General features: G+C 29.9%; 1 protein-coding gene across 2 annotated transcripts; it reads right to left on the bottom strand.

Annotated features, from left to right (window-relative positions):
- Positions 1-3,448: 3,448 nt before the first annotated feature.
- Positions 3,449-6,803, bottom strand: LOC109808062 (ADP-ribosylation factor 2). Of its 2 annotated transcripts, none has more exons than XM_020370881.3 (7): positions 6,660-6,803; positions 6,069-6,238; positions 5,201-5,271; positions 4,970-5,089; positions 4,167-4,285; positions 4,003-4,084; positions 3,449-3,720 (listed from the first exon to the last, which is right to left on the bottom strand). In XM_020370881.3, exons 2-7 carry the CDS (start codon positions 6,214-6,216, stop codon positions 3,715-3,717), a joined length of 546 nt encoding a protein of 181 aa, XP_020226470.1. In that variant the 5' UTR covers positions 6,217-6,238; positions 6,660-6,803; the 3' UTR covers positions 3,449-3,714. The 2 variants fall into 2 exon arrangements, with proteins under 2 accessions (XP_020226470.1, XP_082931070.1); XM_083074944.1 differs by lacking the exon at positions 6,660-6,803 and adding an exon at positions 6,378-6,406.
- Positions 6,804-17,755: the final 10,952 nt, after the last annotated feature.

Consider the following 17,755-nt stretch of genomic DNA (forward strand, 5'->3'; position numbering starts at 1 on the left):
ATGATATGTAATTAAATTTTTTCTAAACTAAAAAACTTAAATACATATCATGTAATAATTAACACTTGATAGTTTAAGACCACATAATACTTTTTTTTTTAAAGATAGAATATGAGATATTAAAATATATATATATATATATATATATATATTTGTGAGTAACAATTTGTTATAAGAACTTAATTATATTAGAGTGAAAATTAAATAAATTACTTGAAATTAAATTAGTAATATACATAGATTCATTTAAAGAGATAGAGTATGTGTTTGTTTTTTTGTTTGCAACAGACAAGCGTAAATTTATTTTAATGTATCAAGATTCATACTTTTCTGTTTAATATTTTAAAATGCACTCCATGGGATATATAAACACATAGAAAGTAGATAAGTTACTTAAATAAATAATAAATGCAGTGAGTAGGGGTCATATACCATCAGCCATGGAAGACATCTGAATGGCTGAATGCACTATTCCTTGGTTGCATTTGTCAATGAGTGTAGAGTTCCAAAGTGTGCATGCAATGCAATGCAACTTTCAAATATGTCAGGCTAGCTTCACATGGTTCAAGTGCCAAACAAGCACACTAGTACTGACTATGGCCAACCATGGTTCAACATAGGGATTTCAATCAGGAAAAAGCAGTAATATCTCCTTATGGTGTTTAATGTGAGGATATTTATATATATATTTTTATATATCAGTCATTATTTTTAAGATTTGTACATATTTGTTCAAATGTAAAGTTTTAAATAGTTAAAAAAAATAAAAAATAAAATAAATAATTTTGAAAAAAATATTTATTTTAAGAATATTTTTTAATATAGATTTGTATTAAAATAAACAACTATGATATGTATTTATAATAAAAGTTAGTTAAATCAAATTATTTTATAAATAACTAATAATATTTTTAAAGTGTAAATATCTGTAATCTATTTCTATCCCATTAATAATATTTTTTTTCCATCCCTAATTGAACATACGCTTGCCTACAAGACTTCCATTTCCTTGTATCCTAGTTATGCAATGCAATGGCAACATTTGTTATTAAATATAGGTTTAATTCATTTGTTTTTCTTAGAAATTTCTAGTTAGTTTCTTAAATTTTAAAAAATTATAATTAGATCCTTATTTTTATTTTTAATTATGCCTATGTAATTAATTTGTAGATTACCACAATTTCAAACTGTCAATTTTTTTTGATGATTTTATTAATTATTTATTTTTAAAAATGCAACATAACAATAAATAAACATCTAACTTTGAATTTATATTTAAAATGAGATGAAAGGATAAATTTATGGTGACAATTTACAATCATTTATAAACTCACTTAGGACAAACAAATAAATTATAAAAAATAAAAAAATAAAAATAAAAAAAAACTCACATCATAAATGAGAAAGAAAACTTGTTAATTTTATTAAGTTTGAGTTTTGACTGGATGTCCAAAAATTTGGGCTAAGTAATTAAACTCAACAACATAAAAAGAACTTCTTTTATTGACAATCACATCATTAAAAAAATGTTAATTTTATTTACAATTGGAAAAAATTAGAAGGTCCAAAATCAAGTGTCAAGCATGACCCAGCATAATCTATAATATATATATATATATATATATATATATATATATATATATATATATATATATATAAATACTTCTTTCGGTGTTTAGTTTTTCAAAATTTAAAATATATTCTTGTATTGTATTTTGAGTGTCTTTTTTCACATAATTTAAAAAGTTGAATTTAGATAAAGATATGCTCGTAGCCTCGTGCCACGTTAGGAATCACTTGGATTGCTGACTCACCCTACTCCCTTGAACTGCGTTTTCATCTTTGGAGTCAAATATTATTATCATGATTTATCATATTTATACATATTATTCTTTGGTTGATTATTCACTCCTTGAGTTTCGAACTTACTTAACTTTATTTTTTTTTGTAAAGGCAATTTTTAGTAATTGCAACCACGTGGCATTAAACTTATTAGAAATAAATTTATTTGAAATGGTAGTGGATAGCAAACTGAACTCTGGTTGAGTGGTTCCACTCGTGGTACCAGGTCCTGCTTCATCAAGTGGTCTTGAGTTCAAATCCAGTCCCAAGCACATGGTTAACCAGGCTCTGATACCATGATGTTTAAATAAACTCAACAGTTGGTTCAGTGTGTTTTTTTTTTTCTTCTCACTGCTAATTTAAATATAAAAAAATTATATTTTGTCAATTCTGTTTTTTTGTTATGAACAACAACAAAATAATATCTTCTTTCTTAGCGTTGTTTTTCCTTTCACTAATAATGTTAATGAAATCACATGAAAAGATAATATTGAACAACTTTTTAAAATTAAAAAATGAAATTAAATTATTTAAAAATAATACGATTAAATCGAAATTAAAAATTACTAGATGGACAAAATTGAATAATAATTGATGAAATAATCTTTAACTATGTTTAATATTACAAAATAAGTATTTTTATTTATCTTAAAATTATTTTAGATTAAGTTAAAATTATAAGTAAATAAAGATGAATACTTTTTTTGAAATAGTAAGTGGATAAATAATACATTCTTCAAGCAATCACTGATCTTTAAGAAGTTAAATAACATGTAACATGACACATTCCACTATGTATACCACATGAAATGAATAGATGATAACAATTAAAAACACCCACCAAATAACATCTACACCGTAGTACATTATTTTACATGCATGAGTGATATATTATTTTAAAGTGAACAACATCAAGCACATTTGATTTCGAGTGTAAGCACTGTCTCAAGTAATTATGTTAGACTTATTGACGAGAAAGATACAGCCATTATTAAAATCTAAGTTGTAAAATGGACAATTCTATTAATGTCAAAGTATGAAACTATTTATTAAGGCCTTTCCCTAAAGCGTGAAATAGACATTAAAGCTAGCTAACAAGTCTAGGCCATGGGTGAAAATCTGGTTCGTGCAACAACGGGAAACAGCACTCTGCACTCTTTTTACTATTTCAAGGGATTAGACGACGCTGTAATATCAACCAGTGGAGCAGCAAAGGATGCATTGCCTAGATGCAAATCATATGACGGCATCATCCAATACTACAAATATTTAAACATATAGGTTTGTGCGTAAACTTTTCCCTATTCTTAAAAAAAAAAAAAAAAAAAAACCTATTCTGCAAAAGACTTATAGAAAAAAAAATATGAATTTTCCCGTAAATACCTTCAAGATAAAAAAATAAAAAATAAAAACAAATTTTCCCATAAATAAAAAACTAGCTTATGTATAAATTCAAAAATAAAAAATAAAAACTAACATGAAATTCATTAAAAAAAATATTTTACTTTTATTTTCTACTAGATGTGACAGTTGATTGATGAGAAGTTTTCATCGTTTTTATTTTTTGTAACACGCTATAATAATTATGAGAGGAATATCAGCAAAATAAAAATATAAAAACTCAATGGGATGGCACATTGATTGGTATGCATTACAGTTATAAACATTGAATCCAAACTCAATAAAATAGCTCAAAAGTATTAGACATCCCATGAAACAATTCCTACTATAATTTTAGCCATCAAGATGTCCTAAAACAGAAAACATTTAACATAAAGCCAATTTGTCTCATAAGAGGACCAAAAAACAAACTAGATAATATTCACCCCTGCATCCAGAATTACCAATCCACAAGAAGACTCCCAAAAATCACTAAGCCTGCAATTATAGATAATCATAAGAAAAAAGTCAGCACAATTCCACAAAACTTCCACCTTTTTTTCAATTGGTAAAACTCGGAAGGGCAACAAATAGGTAAATAAAATAATGCCATGATGATATAGAATTTTTTTTTTGAAGTTATGAACACCGAGATAAATACATAAATTCAAGCAGCTTGTATTGTACAATGGCCAGTTCACATTCTCCCCGTAATGTGAATTTTTAATCAAATATTTTCTATTACCGAAGGAAAAATGCGAGAAAGAAATCAATAGCTACCTTGTTAGCTATGTTGTTGGAAAGCCAGTCCAAACCCTCATAAAGACCCTCCCCAGAGGTTGCACAGGTGCTCTGGATGTACCTGAAAGAAACGCACAAGCATTTTACATTTCAAAAGGATCGCTATCAATTCTGAACAAGGGCAACACGATCAATATATTTACCAGTGGCGCTGTCTGAGAGAGTGGAGACCCAGCTTGTCAGTAATTTCAGCAGCATTCATTGCATTGGGAAGATCTTGTTTGTTAGCAAATACAAGCAATACTGCATCTCTCAGTTCATCCTGTAAATATAATTAAAATATACAGTTTAAGAAATTGTTATTTCATTACAAGAATATAATAGAAAGCAAAAGTAAAGCCATAAGCTGTCAACGATTCAGGTTATGATGTCATTATTAACATTAAGGTGAAAAAAAAGGTCAAACAATAAGAACTTAACTTTCAAGGGAGCTTTAGTATGAAGTATGAACTGGAAAATAAACTTACAAAATATACCACGAAAGTTATTACAGATATTACAATCCCAGAAAAAGGTCAATTGACAAAGTAATTTTAAATAGAAATGTTTTTTGTTATGAGTCCCTCTTCATAAATAGGAAAACATTTTGAGCAGCTGAACATCATTTGAAAAATTGATCTATCATCATTAACAGCATAGTATCAGCAGCAGTAGCATAGTAATACCAATAGCAGATACAGAAAATTGCTGACTGCTTTCAGCCTAAACAGTTCTTTCCTTCCAAAACTTCCAATGAGCAATGAAATGTATTTATTTAAATAGTCAAATAGAAAATCATTTTTTGAATTTAATATGATATTTAAAACTAATACTGTTATCTAATTCTGCGATCCTACACCTTATATATGCGAGTGAAAAAAATTCCTTTTTGGATGATTGGAAAGAAAATTTTAGATATCAAATATCATGACCCTAAAGCAAGCCTAATTGCCTAATTGCCTAATACCTCATTCAACATCCTGTGCAACTCATCTCTGGCCTCAACAACTCTGTCCCTGTCATTGCTGTCTACAACAAATATAAGACCCTGTGTGTTCTGGAAATAGTGCCTCCACAAAGGACGAATCTGCAAAAGAAAAAAAGTGTATTCAGCCACTAACCTTCAACACATATAACTCGGCACAAGGAAGGCTCTATCAAGAAATTCTTAAGAATGCACAAGGACCAAACTTCACACCTTGTCCTGACCACCAACATCCCAAACAGTGAAGCTAATATTCTTGTATTCCACAGTCTCCACATTGAACCCTAAAACAATTAAGATAAAAAATAATGAAACGTAAAATCTTCTGTATGAGCATCCATATATGGTCTACAATTTCATCCAATACGAATCCCATAATTTATTTTAGATTTATGCAGAAAAAACCTGTGCTAGTACTTTAGGGGTTTCCAGATATTAACAGTTTAGTTAGTTAATAGTAGTATCAATAGTTAGTCGGAACAATTAGTTAGTCAATTGGAGAGGACGGACAGACATCAGCCCTGCCTAAATAGGGAGGATGGCAAGCAAGGATAAAATCTGTTCTGTATCATTTGAGAACTGAGAATCAGCTCTGCCATAGAAAGTGGAAACCCTTGGTAAGGGGGCGTCCTCAGAGGAGAGATCTTTCTCACTGCCCTATTTATTTTCAATCAAGAAACAAAACCTTACTTTTTCTCTAAGTTCTACTCTGGGTTCTTATCAGAGTCAGAGTGACATGAAGTGGTGAGGAATAATTCTTATAACAGATTACCAGGATTTCATATGAAGCATCACATCTTAAGTAGTCTCTTATATCTAACCAACAACATTTAAGATCTGAGTCTTCAATTATCGAGTTTTGTTACAGATTCAATAATGTATGACTGATCTCAAAAGCTTACTAGCGAATAAAATCCTCTGAAATCAGTTATTTACCAAACCTAGTTCCGCAAGTTGTTACAAGAATCAACACTGAAAATATATGCTCATTAACATTCTATAAGTGAATAATTATACACACACACACACACACAGAACATTATATTATAAACATGAACAAAATCAAAATCGAGAAGCTTACCAATGGTGGGAATTGTGGTAACGATCTCTCCAAGTTTGAGCTTGTACAGGATGGTGGTCTTACCAGCGGCATCAAGACCAACCATCAGAATTCGCATTTCCTTCTTGGCAAAAAGCCGACTGAAAAGCTTAGTGAACGTCAACCCCATTTCTCCTTCAGCTAGTCGATCCCTACATTCACAAATTGCACCCAACATCAACAACAACAACACTACTCGCTCCCTAAGCAGAACCTCAACCAAATCATCTCATTCACCAAAAAAAAATGACAAAATCAAATCAAACGAAACCCAATCTCTTCCAGCAAAACCTAATTAAATGCATCAATAGACAATCAAACCAACGACACCGGACTCCGCCAGATCTCAAGCCGAGCGACGAAAACACAGGCACGCATTTCGATCCGCCGCACCGCGAAATCGTCGCACGAGAACCGAAACGGATCGCACAGCAAGAAAAGGAAATGACAAAAACAAAGGATCTGGATCCCGAAACCCTCAGATCGAAGGAGTCGAACAGTTCTGAAAAGTGGCATGCAATAGAAAAGATTGGGGAAATGAAAACACTTGAGGCTGAATGGATTTGAAGTTACCTTGAGGGATCTCGAACCAGAAAGCGTGGAGAGAGAAAGAGAAGAAGAGAGAGAGAGAGAGAGAGAGAGAGAGAGAGGTGAAGAATGCTTTACAAAAACGCAAATAGAAGGGAAGAGGGGTTTTTATACTCGCGAGGGTACCCGATTTATTTGCGCGTTTTGGAACAAATAACCATCGCACCCTGCTTCTCACCCGCTGCATTGTTTCGAACCTTCCAAAAGCAATGCACACCTTTACAATAATTCAAAATATGCTAAATTCACATTTCTTGTTTTAATTTAATTATAACATATTCGGATGCCTCAATCATAAATTAATTATTATATAACATATTTTTATCTGATTATATATTTTTAATTGGATTATTGGTGATTTTGTAATGATTATTTCTACTAGGAAAATCTATCTAACAAGATTTAATATAATATGATCTCATTTCCTAAATATGTTTTGCATCTACATCATTTAAACTTAAAATCTTATTTAAATGAATTGAATTAATTTCCTTCCTCTCAATGTTCTCAACGACATGTTAGATTATTTAATTATATATATATACTATATAATAATACATGTTTTGTGTAAATATTGGTTTAAGATGTATATTTTAGTATGTGAACTCTACAAGTTAAATATTTATTATATATAATTAAAGTTTATAATAAATTATATGTAAAAATAAATATTATATCTGAGTATATAAATTATTAAGTTATATTTAAAAAAATTTATATATAGATATTTTAAATATATATATATATATATATATTATATTTTAGATTTATGATAAATATTATTTTTAAATTAATAATTTATTTTTAAAAATTAAAATTTAATTTATAAATAAATATAATAAATAAAATTAAATTAAATAAAAAGTTAAAAATTTCTTAAAAATCTTCTCATTAAATAAAAACATCTAAAAACATTATCATTTAAAATAAACTCCTAAAAATAATTGTGCTTGTTAGATTAATTTCAACTTTTGCATTTTAAACAATATAGGATGTCTACCTACAGCCTAGTGTAGTGATTTGTTTATTGTAATATCATTACCAGGCATCAACAATTGGTTGTATTTTTTTATTATAGCAATATGCCTTTTGAACTGGATTTTTATGTTTTAATATATAAACAAATATATAGTATCTTTTCCACTAGTGATTTATACTTTTTTTTTTTCAATTTTTTAATATTAAACAATTGTTATAAAACACATAAAATTAATAACTTAAATGCTATTGTAAAATTTTCCAACATGAATCTATCAAGATAATGCAATGAATGGAAGGTCTATTGATTAAAGAACTAGAAGAATTAAATAAATTTTTCAAACCATAGTCATGGATTTTAGTATTATAGGATTTGATTTATAATGGCTCAATGGTTATCATTGTGAATGGCTCTCTTCATGCCCCTTTTCTATAAAATTCTAGATGGAGAGGGAACAAAACTAACCAAAATCTCCTTCAAAGACAAGGTTATGAGTTCTCAGGATGTTCTTCCAAGGAAGGAAAGAACCAATTTAATTAATAAAGAGTTGTTCAAAGCTATTTTGGAAGATGGTGATAGATTGAAACCAAAATGCTTCAAGGGATTATGGTTGTCATAGAAGGATGTAATAATTGTGGAGCTTCCTTAGAGAAACATTGTGTTTCTTACTATGTGAGACTAGTTAAAGGATGTTTGGAAAACAATAGGTGATTTTGACATTGTTGACATTGGATTTGGTTTCTTCATGATCAAATTTGACCTTGAGGCTGATAGGGATAAGGTATTCCTTAGTGGACCATGGATGATGTTTGATCATTACCTTACAATCAGATCATGGAAGCTAGATTTTGTCTTGTGGAAATTAGTAGCACAATGGTGTGGAGTCATTTTTTTAGTCTTGGGATGTATTTCTATGATGAAAATGTGATGTTTGCGTAGCTTTGATAGTGGGTAAACCAATTAGAGTAAAGCTAATGACTATGGATGCCTCTAGGGGGAAATTTGCTAGAGTTTGTGTGTAGATTAATTTAAATAAGCTAGTGGTGGGACTTTTTTGGTTTAGAGATAATTGGTTTAATGTTGAATATGAGGGCCTACATCTTATCTGCAAATGTTGTGGCTTGTATGGGCAGTGAAATCACACCCTAGACATAAGGCAATAGAGACAATGTAGGAAAATTCAATCACAATGGAAGTAGTGGGCGCAACTAATGCATCGGTGGGAAATAAGGACATAATTATGGTAACTGAAGTTGTTGATATCCATTCGAAATCTATTAGCAAAAATTAAGGGACCAATGATTTATATTAGGGATGGAAACAAGGGGAGGTTGGAGACGGGTTTTGTTCTCCTCATCCCCACCCCTCATAAAAGATGGGGCAGGTTTTAGTTCAGATTTTAAAGAGGCGTGTTTATATTTTTAAAACCCATCCTCATCCTCATTGAATTTTTTCAGGTTCAAGTAAACCCATGAGGACCCATCGTATTTTTTTAGAATTTTAATTTACTTATACATTTTAAATAAATTAAATTATAAGTTAATAATGATATTATAAGATAAATAATATATATAATAATAAATGAGAAAGAACTTGTAAATAGAAAATTTAACAATTAAATTATATTTTTAATTAAATGTATAATTTAAAGTTTGTTACTTAGTTATTGCTATAATTTAAATTATTTAATTATTAAAATAATTACTTTATATTTTAATATTTATAAAACTAAAAACTTAATTTTAATTTTTATATTTATATATTTATGTGTGTATATATATATATATGTGTGTGTGTATTTTATATTATATTATATTATATTTATATATATATATATATATATATATATATATATATATATTTGCTAAAAAAATGTACCGGGGAGAGTAAGGGGTGGGAATTTACATACCTGAACCCACATCCGCACTTGATTTCTCAAGTCGAAGAAAACTTGTACCTGAACACATACCTAATCAAAGTGGATTTTCTCCGTCAAAATTAGGTCAGACTCGGACAGACAAGTACCTATGGATATGGGTTTAGTTGTCATGCCTAATTTATATAGGGATGGTTGGTGGTTAAAAATGATTTATATGGAGTTTGGGTTAGGACTAGAGGTGTCAAATAGGTCGGATCGGCTTGACCTAATTTGACCTACATGGGACAAATGTTGTTTTAAGTAAGACTAACCTGGCCTTCGGACTGCTATTTTTTTGCTTAACCTGATCCATATTGGGCCATTGGGCCAAATTGGCCTAATTAAAAAAATATATTTAAAATTTAAAATTTATTTTTAAAATAAAAAATAAAAATTATAACTATTAATTTATATTATATACTGTCATGAAACATGTAATAGTTTTACATGTATAGAATTTTTCACAACCATTACATTTGCATTTATCTACCCCATCAACTAGACCAACCTTTTTATAATAATTTCATGTCTCATAGGTATTAAGCTCACTTTTATTAGCTTTTTAAATATGTTGGTCTTCGTCATTAATTAATAATCCTAATCTTACTTTTATTGTGACTCCATGAGCATAGACACGAGCATAATAGTGTCATCTTCTTTGATAAATGGAATAAAGATGATGGGTCATGGGGTTAAGTCATTGAGGACACAACAAGAGCAACAAAATTCTCATAGCAACTAACCTTAACTTTAAGCTTGTAATCATAACTTTGTAAGTGAATACAAAAAATAAAAAACTATTACTATTATTTTATAATACATTACAAATTTACAAATTGATGATAGTTTTGATTATTTTACTTTTTAGTTTAATAAGTCAGCCCATGAGCCTACATAACTACACAATAAATGTGATAATAAATACATTTGCCTAATGTGCCTTAACAAGTAATCCTTTCTTTTCTATATATTTTGAATACATTTTAGTTGACTTATCCTTTCTTTTGACAAAAAGCAATCCTTGTCCTTTTCTATACATTTTGAATACTAAAGAAGATTTTATTCCTTTGAATTGGTAAGGTATAAATTGAAAATATATAATACAAATATATGACTCAATAAATGTGATAATAAATACATTCGTCTACAGCAGACGATGTGTTTTGTATAATAGAGTGTCATGCATAACTACATAATAAATGTGATAATAAATACATTTGTCTGATGTGCCTTAACAAGAGATCTACGTTATTGCCTTATAAAGTCATCTTTTTATGCTTCACAAAAGCATTTATGTTTGTAATCATTAAAATACAACTTTTGATGGGTCTTAATTCATCAAATTAAACCCTAAAGTGCAACTACAAATTAATGAGAAGTCTTCTTATCTTGTTGATAGCATACTTTGGGTATGGTTTGAGAAGATTTTTGGAACCTACCTAGTGAAGAGCACGTACAACATGTTACTACAAACTTTTGAAATAGACACTGTACCCATCGCTTGAGGACAATAGAACTAGATTTGAAAGACTCAGATTCTAACCAATACCCAATTTTTCACGTGGAAACTTACCCACAAATCCTTACTAACCCAAAGGTCTTGAAACACAAAGGCTTGGATATCACGCTTTTATGTCTAGTATGTTGCAACACAGATGAATCACTCACGCATTGCCTTCTTCTGTGTCCTAGAGCCACCCAAGTCTGGAATAAAGTAGGAGTTACGCAACTTGAGTCACCCTCATTAACCATTCCCTGGTGTGATTGGTTAAATGACTTGATATGCCAAGGTGGAGTGAAGGTAAAGGAACTAATTAAGCTTTGAGTTCTCTAGTACTCGAGGAACCTAGTAGTCTTTGAGACCAAAATGGAGCTTGCTTGGGTACTTGTGAACCACATTCTCTCAAAGTAAGAATTTTTTAGACATGCATTTGATAAACCTATTGTGACTACACGTGAAGATTTAAATGTTTCATAAGCTCCTCCTAATCTTAGGAAGTATGCTTTGAACTTAGATGGCAATTTGATTCTAGACACAGATTCAACAAGATTTGGAGAGATCCTTGTTTGGTCATTTCATCAAAGGTTTTGCGAGTAACATGGGAGACATAAACATTATACATGTCGAGATCCATGCACTATTGCATGGCATGGAGCTTTGTTGGGAGTTTGGCTTTCAATATGTTACATGCCAAACATATTCATTAAACACTCTTAAGTTGGTATACAAGGATGTAGATCCACATCATTTATATGCTAATAAAATAGTGGCTATCAAGAAATTCTTGACTCAAGAGGACTAGACTTGCAATATCATTCACATTTGGAGAGAATCCAACTTCAATGTTGATTTTTTTGGCAAAATTAGGAGTAACAATAGGAGACACCCTTTGATCTCTAGAGAAAGCACCAATAGGCTTGCATCACTCGTTACTAGTAGATGCAGTTAGGACAAGTTTCCCAAGGATCAATTCTTTTATTTTATTTTTCTTTCTATTTCTAGATTTCATTTTTCTTTTATTATTTCTTATAACAAAAGAAAAACATAATCATGGAGGTGCAAGTTAAAGAAGATTCATGTAAAGTCGAGCACAATACAAAAAATGTTACATATGTGCAACTTGAAAATAATTTCAACCAACTTAAAGACAATAATTTGGAGAGTCAAATGAACCCAAAAACTAATACTAAAGACACATTTGTGGTTTGGACTTTGTTTGAGTGGATTTCTTAGTTTTTGAACTTAAATGATTAATTAAGCTCGTTATCTTATTTTCAATGTAATTTATTTTTTTAGTTTATTTAAATAAGTGCATATTCCTTTTCATCTATTCTAAGATAGATTTTAGTATTTTTAGGATTTCTAAATCATTATGATGGTTAGTAGATTAGTAAGAACTTAATACTAGTGAGAATTTAATGTCTACTGGAAATGTTTGTGAGAGTTCTTAGCCTATAAATCAAGAAGTAAATTGAATTGGTATGAAATCTAAGTCTTCTCCATTTGTGAGTGTTTCCCTTGGTTCTTGGGCAAATAACTAATGATCTTAACAAGGCATCTTGTAACAATTAATCTTATGACTCACCTTTTTCTTGAGTATGATGTCAATATCCTTCCCTAAAAAAAAGTTAAAAATCCAATTTCTATGTCTTCCCACATGAGGTTATCAAATTCAAACAAAAGAAATATGTAACTATCCTAAGATATAAAAACATGAAAATTTGGTCCTCTTGAACTTGTCTCCATACACAACTTGCTTTGAACATATGATAGAACACATTAATGAGACAACATATCAATGTACACCCTAGGAACACCACATGACATATTAAAACACAAGCATTCATACATGACAATTAACTTCTTAGTTAAACAATAAAAAATAAAGAAAGAACACATTTATCTAGACATTATAATTTTTTTTAAACATTTCATTTTTTTCTCCTAATTATAAATTTAAATTCAAAATTTCAAAAAGTAGTCCTCCTTGTGTTTCCACGCAACTTTCTCTCACAAAGGGATTGACACTTCCCTATGGGGACCAAGAGAAACAAATATCTCTCCCTTGTAAATGTATTATTAAGAGTATCATGTCTTAATTTTCTTTTAACATTAACTTTTTAGTCATTCTATAAAACCCGATTGGTGGTCACAATATGATGTAAGATATGATGTGAGGGCAGGATATGATATGGTAATAGTATGATAAACTTTACTCAATATTTGGTGCACATCATGATAATTAATCAAATAAAATTATTATATTATATATTTTATATTTAATATAGACTAGCAAGGTGCTACATAAATTATTTTCAAATAAAAAAATTCATTAAAATTACATATAACTTTTTAAAAATAAGATTTAATTTAATTATTTAAAAAATTTTAATTAAAAAAATATGTTTGTAACTATATATAACAATATTTTTTAGTTGTTACTTTTCTTAAAATTATACAATATTCTTAAAATTATAATTATTATTCAAATATTTTATTTGAAACTATTTAAATAATAATTTTTCATTTTAATAATTTAATTAATAATATACTTTAAATTTACATTTCAAAATTATTATAGTTATATATAAAATAAAATGTTGAAAGTAAATTTTATAATATATAATATAAATAATAAATTAATATATACATTATAAGATATAATATAATATGATACATATTAATATATAATTAATATTATGTAATATCTATTTATAAATTAATATTTAATTTATATATGTTATATTCATTATATGTTTTTTTTCTTCTATAATATTATATATTATTATATAACTTAATATTTAATATTATATATGTTATATTTATCATATATTTTATTATTTTTTATAATATAATATAATATATGAGATAATGTATATGAAAAAGAAGGAGGAGATACGGTTACTTTCTTACCCAACTCCTTCTTCTAAGATTTTTTTTTTGAAAATCACAAAATCAGATCCTTTCCATTTCAATAATCTCTTGGAAACATTGTGGAATAACATGGAAAATGTGTAAATCATCAAAAGAATTAGAATTCCCAACTAAGCTTTGAGTGGCCCCATTAGCTTGTGTTCTAACATCATGTAATGTGATATTAGGATACAAATTTAACACCCGTTTAATCCATATAATAATCACACAAACTTTTGAAATATTTACTACTCTTGTGCATACTTGATTTACTATTTGCTTACAGTCTGTTTTAATAAAAAATGTATATGCATATCAATTAACCACGAAATAACATGAGAAATAGCTAACACTTCTCCTTCTTGGACTGTCATATGAACATGACTACAATTTGCTCTTGCCATAACAAATTGTCCATCTTCATCATAAAGACATGCAGCCAATCGTACCAATCCTTCATGAGAGAAAAAAGCTACATCCATATTGCATTTAAGTAAACCAATTAAAGACTTTTCCCATACAATAATATCCCTAACCATTTGTAGACCATCATAATTAGCATCAATTCCAACATGTGACCTTTGCTCCATTAGATAATGTTAAGTAGGCACTATTGATAACACCCATATCCTTTTGCTCATTTGCAGTCATAATTTTTCAATCCTTCTTTTCCAAAGACTATACAGAAGCATTACTAATAAGCTAGATTTGTGTTCATTTAGAGACTTACATAAACTAAAAACCAAGTCTTTAAAGGATTCAAAATTTGACAACAATGGTTCAATGGAATGCCAAAGCTCACTTTTTTGCCACACCGAGATGCTTTTTAGGCATGTAATAAGACTATGCCAACAATTTTCTAAAGTATCCAAACAGTAAACACAATTTGTAGGACAACGAACCTCTTTACTTTGTAATCTGATATGTGTAGGGAGACAATCTCTACAAGCCTTCCAAAGAAACATTTTCAACTTTGTAGGCACTTTCAATTTTCATAATACATTCCACTCTCCATCTATTCTAAATTGATTATGTTAGATAATTTTTTGCGATCATGTGTAATTTCATAATGTTCATCACTAAAAATAATTACACTCCATAAATTTTAAGAATCTTAGATAATATATTTTTCACTATTCTTATACTCAATCATTTTATGAGAAATTTAGAAGACATACTTGGATCCATAATGTAATTCAATTTTTTGATAAGTTGTTTTTCCTTCTCTTACTTCCTATAATTGGTCTTTTGATGGTGTTGAAAATCCCTTTCAAATATTCTTAACAATTTTTTTTTATTTCTTTTCAAAATCCTCCATGAACTTAGTCATGAAGAAAAAGAGTAGTAATGAAAAGGAAAGAGGTTGTCCTTTTGTAAAAAAATCACTTCTTAACTTTCATAACTTCCATTTATTTATTTATTAATTTATTTTTCAAATTACTTTTTCTTTATTATCACGATTTTCCTTAATAATGTGAAAAGGAAGAAAATTAATTTAATAACTTTAAAATAATCTTCAATAACTTTTAATATATTTTAAATCTAACAACCATCACATTAGATATATTTTCATTAAAAGTCATTTATTAAATATACAAGTCAATATTAGATTAAAATTTAACAGACGATGCCACCTTATGATTGTATGAAAGAATGATATCCAGATTTTACAGTATACATACCTTTACTATCATGCTTCCAAATCAACTTATCTTCATTCTCACCACAAAGAAGAAGAATTTGTAAAATGCTTTCAGCCATCTAATAAGGGAATAATGCATGTATCAAACAATCATCCCACACAATATTACCCTTTACAATTAAATCCTGTTTAGTCAATGCAGCCACACTAGGGTACAGTGACTGTCCCATAGAATTGTCATCAAAATTCCATAGCCAAGGCTAATTCTATTAATATTGGAACCATCACCAATTCTCCAACGAACTCTATATAAGCACCTCCCGGAAACTCCAAGTGCTACGACAAATGAAACTTAAAAACAAGATAAGAGATAAAATAATATTATCATATCCTGTTGACATAATAAAAATATAATAAAATAGGATTATTATCTTATCATCCTTAAAAACCACGCCACAAAATCCTTTAGGTGAAGAAGCTTTCACAATTAGACAACATTGGGGTCTTAGCCAAGAATTGAAGGCTTTCTCAAAACGCATGGGTTACTCACATATAGAATTTCATGAAGCTTTTATAGAGTTTCACATACTCAGTGACTTATAATATACACATTATTCATTTTCAAGAAATCTGGAATTGTATTTTTCAAATATCAACTCTCACATCATCTTGGGTAATTCCATCATTTGTTTTCTCTACATTGATTGGAGGTCGAACCGATTACCACATCTATATCACAGTTAGATAAGGAAAGCATTACAACATTCGACATACAAAAAGAACCACAACCATTGTCATTCACATAAACATCAAAATCCCAGGCATCAACAATTAATAATGTATTATCATAGTCATCATAGACATACCAACACCAACTCTGGTCCCAAACCAGAACACTACTTAGGGTCATCAGCATTTTCCCTGGGTCTTAGTTGTGTCTCCTATGTTGCAAATTCCTCTCATTAGTTGAATGCTCTTATAACACTTTTGTCCATTTCACCACTGTGATTACCCCCTCTCTAAGTCATATATGGTAAGCTTTCGCCCACCATTCCCCATTATTAGCTAGGATATTTTGTTGTGTACCAGGGATTACTACACATATACACATGTCTCTACATTGGTGAGATATTGTCCGCTTTGGGCCTAAGCCCTCACGATTTTGCTTTTAGACATCACCCAAAAGGCCTCTCGACCAATGGAGACAATTGTGTGCATATAAACCCATGTTCATCCTCTTGTTTGAACGATATGAAACTTTACTTGCATCCCAACAATCCTCCCCTCAAACAAAGGACCACGGTGTAACCCATCCCCTGCAACGAAAACTACGAGTATTATCTGATGGTGGCCCCATAGAGCTCATTCACGCTCAGAGTGCTTGCACCACCGCTCCATCATGACCTCTTCATGACAGCAGGACACGTCTCCTAACCCTCCATGTTACTAGGAAGCCTCTCTTCCACATGGACCCACTGTTAGGAAGACTTTTGACACAAGGAATCTCAAACTTGAATCCACTTGCCAGTCATCATACTCATCGAGCTAGTCACCTGATCAGACCATTGGCTCTACTACCACTTGTTGTGCACCAGGGGGGTTACCACACATATACACATGTCTCCACATAGGTGAGATATTATTCGCTTTGGGCCCAAACCCTCACGGTTTTACTTTTGGACATCACCCAAAAGGCCTTTCAGTAACACAATAACAATACAAAGCAAACTCAAACAGTTATCGCAGCGGAAATAAATTCCCCTAACTTGCAAGAATCTGTGAGGAGCAACAACCAATGAACAACAATAATAAATCACCAAAATCACACACAAAGACACCAAGATTTTTAATGTGAAAAATCCCTCAAAGCAAGGGTAAAAACCACGAGTCGTCCAGACCAAAGAAATAGCTCCACTATGATAAAAAAAGAGTACAAAAGAGTCTCAATTAACTGCACAAAATAGTGCTAACACCCAGTCAAACAACAAAGCAATAAAACTTACAAATAGAGAACAAAGAAGATGAAAAAACCCCAAATACACAGCTGTAGTGCGAACTGAATATCGCCCTACTCAGACCTCGTTTCAACAATCCAACCGGCCAGAATGAATAACCGGATGTCACGAAC

Source organism: Cajanus cajan, chromosome 5 (assembly GCF_000230855.2).
Source record: "Cajanus cajan strain Asha chromosome 5, NIPB_CcT2T_4, whole genome shotgun sequence".
In the NCBI taxonomy this organism is placed as follows: Eukaryota; Viridiplantae; Streptophyta; class Magnoliopsida; order Fabales; family Fabaceae; genus Cajanus; species Cajanus cajan.

Bases quoted from the DNA above. Each gene is read 5' to 3' on its own strand.
- LOC109808062 (XM_083074944.1), bottom strand. The intron at 5,272-6,068 runs GTAAGCTTCTCG...TAATTGTTTTAG, and splicing joins TACCACAATTCCCACCATTG to GGTTCAATGTGGAGACTGTG. The intron at 5,090-5,200 runs GTGTGAAGTTTG...TTTCTTTTGCAG, and splicing joins ATGTTGGTGGTCAGGACAAG to ATTCGTCCTTTGTGGAGGCA.